General features: G+C 62.1%; 1 protein-coding gene across 1 annotated transcript; it reads right to left on the bottom strand.

Annotated features, from left to right (window-relative positions):
• Positions 1-14: 14 nt before the first annotated feature.
• On the bottom strand, positions 15-5,640 carry CACTIN (cactin, spliceosome C complex subunit). The gene is made up of 10 exons (XM_048077662.2): positions 5,408-5,640; positions 4,150-4,636; positions 3,507-3,602; positions 2,920-3,065; positions 2,674-2,836; positions 2,411-2,528; positions 1,968-2,160; positions 1,524-1,646; positions 1,106-1,374; positions 15-691 (listed from the first exon to the last, which is right to left on the bottom strand). Exons 1-10 carry the CDS (start codon positions 5,563-5,565, stop codon positions 201-203), a joined length of 2,244 nt encoding a protein of 747 aa, XP_047933619.2. The 5' UTR covers positions 5,566-5,640; the 3' UTR covers positions 15-200.
• Between the last annotated feature and the right edge of the window lie 2,355 nt (positions 5,641-7,995).

Here is a 7,995-nt window from a genome sequence, read left to right as displayed (position 1 = left end):
AGGGAGGCCACGGCTTAAACAACCCCTATTTATTTGTGCCAAAGTCTCAGGATCCCTCAGGATAAAAGCAACGAGGAAAATGGTCAAGAGGCTGCGCTGGGCCAAGCATCGGGCAGGTCCACGGGACAGCGCATGTGGGACAAGGGGACAAGCCCCCTGCCCGCCCTCTGTGCCAGGAGTCTGGCGGGGAGAGCAGCCCCTCATCTGCGGTAACGGTAACGCTTGAAGTGGAACCAGAGCTGGAAGATGCCGTTGGCAAACTGGCAGCGGAAGCCGTGGCGGTGGGAATACTCCCACTCCCGGTTGACGATCTTGAAGGCGATGTCCTCGTAGGGGGGCCCGGCGTGGAAGCGCAGGATGGCAAAGTCCTTGTTGTCCTGGCAGGCCTCCAGAAAGTATTCGGGCGTCGAGCGCTTGTCGATGAGGTCGGGGTAGAAGATGTTGAACTTGTAGCCCTGCACGATCTTGGGCGGGGGGTTGTCGAAGTCGTAGTGGGTCTGGTTGTACTTGTTCCACTCGAAGCCCGTGTGCACCCGGTTGAAGAAGCGAGGCTTGCGGGGCCGGTACTTGTCGGCCCAGAGGTAGGCCTTGCCCGTGAGGGGCATTTCCACGCTGAACTGCGCCTCGTCCGCGCCCATGCCCTCCTTGGCCTTCCGGAAGAAGATGTCGTCGGTGCTCTCGGTGGCATCGCCTGCAGGGAGGAGAGGAGAGGTGAGAGGTGAGGGCTGGCCCCGCAGCGCCAACTGGGCCTGGGCTGCGCGCAGGGAAGGGGCAGGAGGGGCCGGGCCGGGGATGTGCCGGACACGGAGACCTGGCAGGCGCTGGGAAACTCATCCAAAATTCCCTTCCCACTTGTCTGCAGCTTGAGTGGTGTGTTGGGGAGAGGGAAGGAGCTGACTCGGGCACCCACAGGGAACGCCAACAGTCTGGGCTGCGTCCCCCTTCAGTACCCGGTGGATCCCTCTGCCGGGCCAGCTCTGGGTGCGTGCTCCAGACCCAGCATTTACCCTTTTCCAAGAGGAGCGTCCCCCCTCCAGCCCCGCACCCCAGAGCATGTGTGTGCCCCCCGTGCCAGGCCAGGCCACGAGGCCATCGGGGCTCCTACCTGTGACCTGGAGCTGCTGGCGCAGCAGCAGCAGCCGGTGCATGTCCTCCTCAGCCTCCAGCACGTGGGCGTCGAAGGGCAGCTCGTTGGGGCCCAGCAGCCGGGGGCTGTACTTCCCCGCATCGTAGTCGTCCAGGCTCTGCTGGATCAGGTCCTCCTCCATCAACACGGCTTCCCCCTCTGCTTCTCCTTTGGCCTCTGCATCCTGCTCACCCTCTGGCTCTGAGGACGGCCCCGGCTGTACCACAATGCTCTCCTCCGGGTCCAGCCTGCAGGGAAGACAATGTGGGATGGAGACGGTACCCTTGGCTCCCCGAGGTTTGTCTGTGGACAGATGGGAGCATGAGGCTGCATCTTCTGTCCTGGGTGCCCGAGGGGGAGGCTGAGGGCTGTGCTCCCCGAGGAGGGGGCTGCATACCTGTCGCTGGGGGAGACCGGCTCCCGCTTGATGATGGGGAAGAGCGGCTCGCTCTCTACGCCCTGCTCCTGCTTCAGCTTGTACAGCTTCTGCCGCAGCACGTCCTGGTGCCGCTCCCGCAGCCTGCGAGGGGGAGACGAGCCATCAGGTCACACCCTGCATGCCCATGGCTGGGACACACACCACTCCGAGCCGAAATGTGTTTTTTTACAGTTCTGGGCTGAATAACCCTCCAGTCAGCTTCCCCCCTGAGGATCTCAAACATCGCCTTTTGAGAAGTGACTGACTGTCCAGCCCTTCTTCCCACTTGGAAGAAGCAACAGCTTGGAAAAGGCATAATATCCCTACACCATGACCGTGGGTTTGGGCCTCCCCAGCTCTGCTCATGGCAGCTCTGTGCTGTCCCCTTCCACACCGCTGGCAGGGGGCAGTCCCTGCTCTCACCTGGCCCGAGCCATGTAGGCCTTCAGCTGCTGCAGCAGGCTCTCCCAGTATCCGATGTCGAGGTTGGGCCCTCCTGCCCGGATCTTGCTCTCGATGCCCTGGTACAGCACCTGCAGCTGGTTGTAGGTCTTCCCCTTGAACACGGACTGCACGTCCGAGCTGACGGAGGCGTTGACGCCATCCCGCCGCTCCCCTGGACAGGCAGGCAAGGGCGACCGGTCAGTCTCTGAGCGCTCACGCACTCAGGCACTCCTGGGCTTCACCGAACAGCTGGAGCCCGGCAGGGGACAGCTGCCGCATCCACAGCCTCCATCCATCACATCCTCCAGGAGCAATTCGAGAGCCTCTGCAAGCCTGAGAGCCTGCGGCAGACCCCGCGCCATTCGTTACCCACTGTTCACACTCCCCTCAACATCCACGCCAGGCTCTGGCCTCCTGCTTACCTGGGCCTCCTTTCCCAGAGGCCTCCAGTTTGCGGAGCTTGGCTATTTCATCCTCCGTGATGATGGTCATGTCCCTCCAGAAATCCACGTTCTTGCCTTGCTCCAGCTCCATGTAAACCTGCAGGCGGGGGACAGGGGACATCAGGCAGCTGCTCTGCGTCACGGCCTGAACTCAGCCACGGGCAGGGCAGCAGAGCTCAGCGAGGGAGGCCTGGAGCTGCCGCCCTGCGGACAGCCTGGGTGCAGAGGCCACAGAGAGGTACCTGAATGTCCTCCACCAGATCCTCCATGTCGGAGACGGTCAGGCCGTTCAGGAAGGTGTAGGGCTCGTGCATTTCCACAGCCAGATCGTCATCCTCCGCACTGATGTACTTGGCCAGGAGGTCGATGGGTTTCGCCCTCCCATCCCGAATCCGGATCTTAGACCTGGGTGAGAGGAGAGGAACAGTGAGCGGTGCCTGCCGACCTCTGCTCCCCACCAGCCTGACCCCACGCAGCTGCCCACCCACCGCAGCTTGGCCTGCTGCAGGTGGAAGTTGTCCTCCTGCTCCTCCCAGGTTTTGAAGTGTTCCGCCTCCTTCTCCCGCTGCAGCATCTCCAGCTCCTGCTCACGCATCGCCTTCTCCCTCTCTCGCTCCAGGCGCAGCTGCTTCACCTGCTCAGGGACAGAGCGAGACGTGAGGCTGCCAGCCTCCCGCAGGACACCGCCGTAACCGCACTCACTGAGCTGCCTCAGCCCCCGCAATCATCCCGGAGAGCCAGAAGCTCTGCGCAAGGAGAGCCAGCACCGGAGCCAGCTGCCCGCTGCTCCCTGCCAAACCTTCAGAGGACAGGGGACATGGGCACGACCAAGTGCTGCGCTGCAGTGACCTGGCATTTGTCTTCATCAGCACCTCCTGAGCTGGATTCAGCCCCAAGGAGAAAATCTCAGCCCCGAACAGCAGTCAGCGCAGTGTGGCACCCATGTCTTACGGCCCATGGGCTCCCCCAGAGAGATCAAGGGAACTTTCAGGATGGGCTGGGAGCGGCTGGGAGAACTGGGCTGTCCATGGGGACCTGTGCCAGACAGTGGGAGGGAGGGGGCTTCTGGGCCCACCTTCTGCAGCTCCAGACGGTTGTCCTCCTGGATTCGTTTGTTCCTCTCCTTCAGGTCCTTCTCGTCCAGGTGGCTGATCCCCTTTTTCTCCAGCGCCTGAAACAGAGGGGCCAAGAGGAGCCATGAAACCAAGCAACCTCTACAGCCTCTCAAGTAGCAACCAACACCACATCCACCCATTTCTGCTGCTCTAATGGGCTCTCATCCTGTCAAGGACCCCCGACTCCCTCAAATCCTACTCCTGCAGCTTCTCAGCAAAACCCAGGCTCACCCAGAAAGTCCACCCCACCTGGTGAGCAGCAACATGAGTAGGGAACACTCCCCAGCTCTCAGCTCCCAAGGAGCCTCTCCTGTACCCTGACCCATCTCCTCATCCCACAGCCCTGACTACAAACATTGGTCTTCACAATAAAAGACGTAAAACCCTGCAGAGCTTTTCAGGAACACCCAGGTGCTGCCCTAGGTGACAGCACTGCTCTCATGTGGCTCCTTGTAGCGTTTCAGAGGTTCCCACCTCAAGCAAAGTCCCTCCTGACACCCCACTGCTCTGGACCATCCCACGGCAGCCACAGGAACACAATCTCCTCTGAGCCAACGTGCAGAGCAGCCTCTTGTGACACAGAGGTGCGGACTGGGCGCTCACCTTGCTCCAGATGAAAGTGCCCAGCAGGTTGTTGTCCCCAAAGGGATTGTCGGTGTTGGTGTAACCCATATACTCCTCTCCCCACCCCATCTTCTCCCGCTTTTTCCTCTCCTTGGCCTCCTTCTTAGCCAGCCGTCGAGCCCGTTTCTCCTCAGGGGTCTCCAAGGCCTTCATGAGTGCAGCCTGCTTCTTTTTCTCCTCCTTCATCCTCAAACGCTCCTGAAGGCTCAGCTGCTGCCCCGACTCCTCCCGGCCCCGGGAACGCGGTGGGGAGGGAGAGCTGACTGAGGACACAGAGGACTTGGAGCCATCTCTTCTCCTCCGCCTTTCTCTGCTGCGGTCTCGCCTCTTGTCTCGCTCTCGCTCGGGGCTCAAGCTGGAGGAGCGACCCCGGGACCGCGAGCGGTGTTTCTTCTGGCTTTTATGGTGCTGGTCCCTGCTTTTGCTTTTCTTCTTCCATTTGTGTCTCTCATCGTCAGAGTCCGAACTGTGGGAGGGGGGGAAGTCGCATTTCAGTTGATGATTACAGAGCACTGCCCCACCACAGGCACGGCACGGCCTGTCGCGGGCCACAGCAAGAACCAGCAGCAGGGCCGAGAAAGTTCAAACGCGCTTTTAGCTCGGTACTCGCTCCCCGTACCGCACTCCCTCCGAGCTCCTGCGGCTGTCCCCAGCGGCACGAAGGAGCCGCGTCCTCCCCGAGGGGCTCCCGGGGCCGAGTGGGCGCCCGGCGGGCGGGCAGGCCCTGCAGGCCCTGCCTCCCTTGGGGCCTCCCAGGCCCGGCTCGGCCCGGCCGAGCCCCCGAGCACGCTGGGGCCCGGTAGGAGGCCGACGGGCCGGGGTCACGGCCCCGAGCCCCGGCCGCACCGAGCTGCCCTCCCCCCGGGCCCGGCCGCAGCGAGGCCCCGCTCCCCGCCGCCTCCCCCGGGACAAGGCCCGGGGCCACCGGGCCCAGTCCCCGGCACAAGGCCCGGCCCCCCCAGCGAGGCCCGGTTCCTCCCGCAAGGCCCGGGCCTGGGCCTGGGCCTGGTCCCGGTCCCCCCAGCAAGGCCCGGCCACCGACAAGGCCCGGTCCCGCCCGCAAGGCCCAGCCGCCCCAGCGAGGCCCGGTCCTCCCCCAGCAGGGCCCGGTCCTCCCCCAGCAGGGCCCGGTCCCTCCACCAAGGCCCGGCCGCCCCGGGCCCGGTTCCCCACCACGAAGGCCCGGTCCCCCCCCACCCCCAAGGCCCGGCCGCCCCGGGCCCGGTTCCCCGCTCACCCCGAGCTCTGCTCCCGGCGGCGGTGCCCCCCGCTCCGGCTCCGGCTGCGACGCCGCCGCCTCTCCCCGCTCCCGGAGCGCTCCCGGTCCCGGTCCCGATCCCGGTCCCGGTCCCGGTCCCGGTGCCGCCGGCCGGGGCTGCGCGACCCGGAGCCCATCGGCGCCGCCGCTCCCGGCTGGGCGCAGGCGGCCGCGGGCAGCTCCGCGGCGAGGCCCCGGCGCCGGGCCCGGCCCACAGTGGGGGCGGGCCCGCGATCGGTGTTTTATTTATTTATTTATTTTATTCTTTATTTATTCATTTCCCCCTTCTTTTTTTTTTTTTTCTCGCTTTTTACACCAAAATGCCGGCGCGGGGCGGGGCGCGGCGGTGAAGGCGCTGAGACGAGGCAGAGCCGCGCGCTGCGCACAGCACACACACAACGCTTTTATCACAGAGCCGAGGACACAAAGCATCAACTTACAGTTCTCTGGAAAAGGGTTCCCCCAAAGAGGAAACGAAAAACCAACAGGAGGAAGAAAAGAAGAAAGCGCTCATGACGTAACCCCCCCCCCCAAAAAAAAATAAGAGCCACGACAACACCCCCGGTCGGCATCCCATTTCGGCCCCCCCTAATTACATACATTCATTACACGGTGCACGCACGGAGCGGACGTGGGAAATGAGCGGGAGCACGAGCATCCGATAGAGGAGACCCGGGTCTAATGTAGACATCAACAGAGAGAAAAGCAGACACGAGCCAGGGCGTGGGGGCCGCGGCTTTTGTCCGGCTGGGCGAGAGCTGGAGGTGACGCTGAGCGGGGAGCGGAAGGCGCTGGGCAGGACCACGGCACGTTTCGGGAGCCCAGCCGGCACCGAGGGTGACCCAGGCCCTGCCGCAGCGGTGCCAGCCCCGTGCCCAGAGCCAACGTGCGACCTCAGCACACGTGGCTGAGCCAGGCACCAAGGAGGCAGCGGAGACTGACAGCAGAGACAGCCCTGGAGTCCTCGAGCCCTGCACCCGTGGACCAGCAGGAGATGCGGTGCCTCCTTTTCGAGATGTAGGGGTACGCTGGTGACAGCACTAGGCAGCAATCTTCTGGGGCACTAAGAGAAAGCCCTAGCAAAAACACACACGACCCGCTCCGCAGGTGAGCTGGGCACACAGCTAGAGAGATGCTCAGGCCAAGGAGTGGCAAGGGCTCTCCTCCCCAAAGAAGGGCTGATGCTCTTTCCCAAGGGCAAGACCCAGTCCTTCCCTTCCTCGACTCTGCTATGCCCTGCAAAGGCAGCATTGGCAAGGCATGGGAAGTGCCCCACAGTGCCCCAATGCTCCCCCACTGCAACGCAGTGGGCAGGAATAGCGCAGAGAGGTGGGTAATGAGCAAGCCTTGAACCCCAGGGTCCTGTAGCCTTGTGAAGGCTCAGCTGCCCTCCAGCACAGACACCTGGGCAGGAGATGACAGCAGGAAGTGTGCCTGGGCCTGGCAAGGAGTAGTTTCCATTTGGGATCAGCATCTCCCTAAAAGAAGGCTCCTTTTTCCCCCACTCACATTGACAAAGTTGCTCCCATCCCTTTGCTCTCATCTTCTACAGACCTGCTCGCTCCAAAGGGTTCAGCATTATAGGATTGCACACAGAAGGATTGTCTCAAAAAGCCTGGACACCTGAAGAATGACAACAGTTGGAATGAACGTGCTGCAAAAGGAGATTTGGGCTTCCCCGTATCTTCTGGGACCAAGCTAGCTTGAGCCTGCAAAGTTAATTCACCGAGATACTCCATGAAGGTTGGGCTCAGATGCTTCCTGCACAGAGGCTAAGCAGCTTTAGAGACCCCTGAAACGCAGGGAAGGAAAGAAGTCTTGATTTCAGCTCTTAGACAGTGATGCCTGAACCATCTTAAACAAGATGCTTGATTTTAGTCGGTGAGAAAGGCCTGCTGCAGCTAACCCCAGCGGCCCCACGAGCGAGGAGGTGCCCGTGCAGCTGGGGCTCAGCTGAGCCCAGCCTCCCGGCTCCCTCCCAGAGCCGCGCTCCCCAGCGCAATGCCCGAGAGCGACATCTGAAGATGCGGAAGGGACATGGCTTCCTCCGGCCTCTCCAAGTGCAGCATCGGGCTTCTGGAGGAAACGAACAAAGGCTGAATTTCTAGCATTTTGAAGCCTCACGCTTTCAGCCCAGAGGCACGTTAGTCTGTAGGTATTGCACTACTCCCGGCTCCCCTCTGCCCAACTACTGAGCCCCCCGCAGCACTCAACACCCAGCCTGCAGCACCCCCACCGGGCTGGCACAGGGAGATGGGGTGGGTTAGGAGCTGTTCCCCAGCCTACTGAAGGGGCTGTCATGGAGCGATGCTACGAGCTAGATGAACAAGCTGTCAAGTAGCGACTGAAAGGGGAGAATGTCTTGAAAGACTTTTGATAGATTATTTGGTAAATACATGAATACATCTAATGGCAGCAGCTTGCAAGACCCCCAGCCTGCACTCCGAGAGCAGCACACTGTACAGCCTTCAGCATCTGCAGGCATGGGGTGAAGTTTGGGTCCCATACTTCTAGGCAAGAAACAATGTCAATTCACGAAGATCCTCGCCAACTTCATCACGTCGCAG

The sequence above is a fragment of the Anser cygnoides genome, chromosome 27 (genome assembly GCF_040182565.1).
Source record: "Anser cygnoides isolate HZ-2024a breed goose chromosome 27, Taihu_goose_T2T_genome, whole genome shotgun sequence".
NCBI lineage: Eukaryota > Metazoa > Chordata > Aves > Anseriformes > Anatidae > Anser > Anser cygnoides.
The sequence above is the reverse complement of the archived record's forward strand: the minus strand, read 5'-3'. Positions and strand labels throughout refer to the sequence as shown.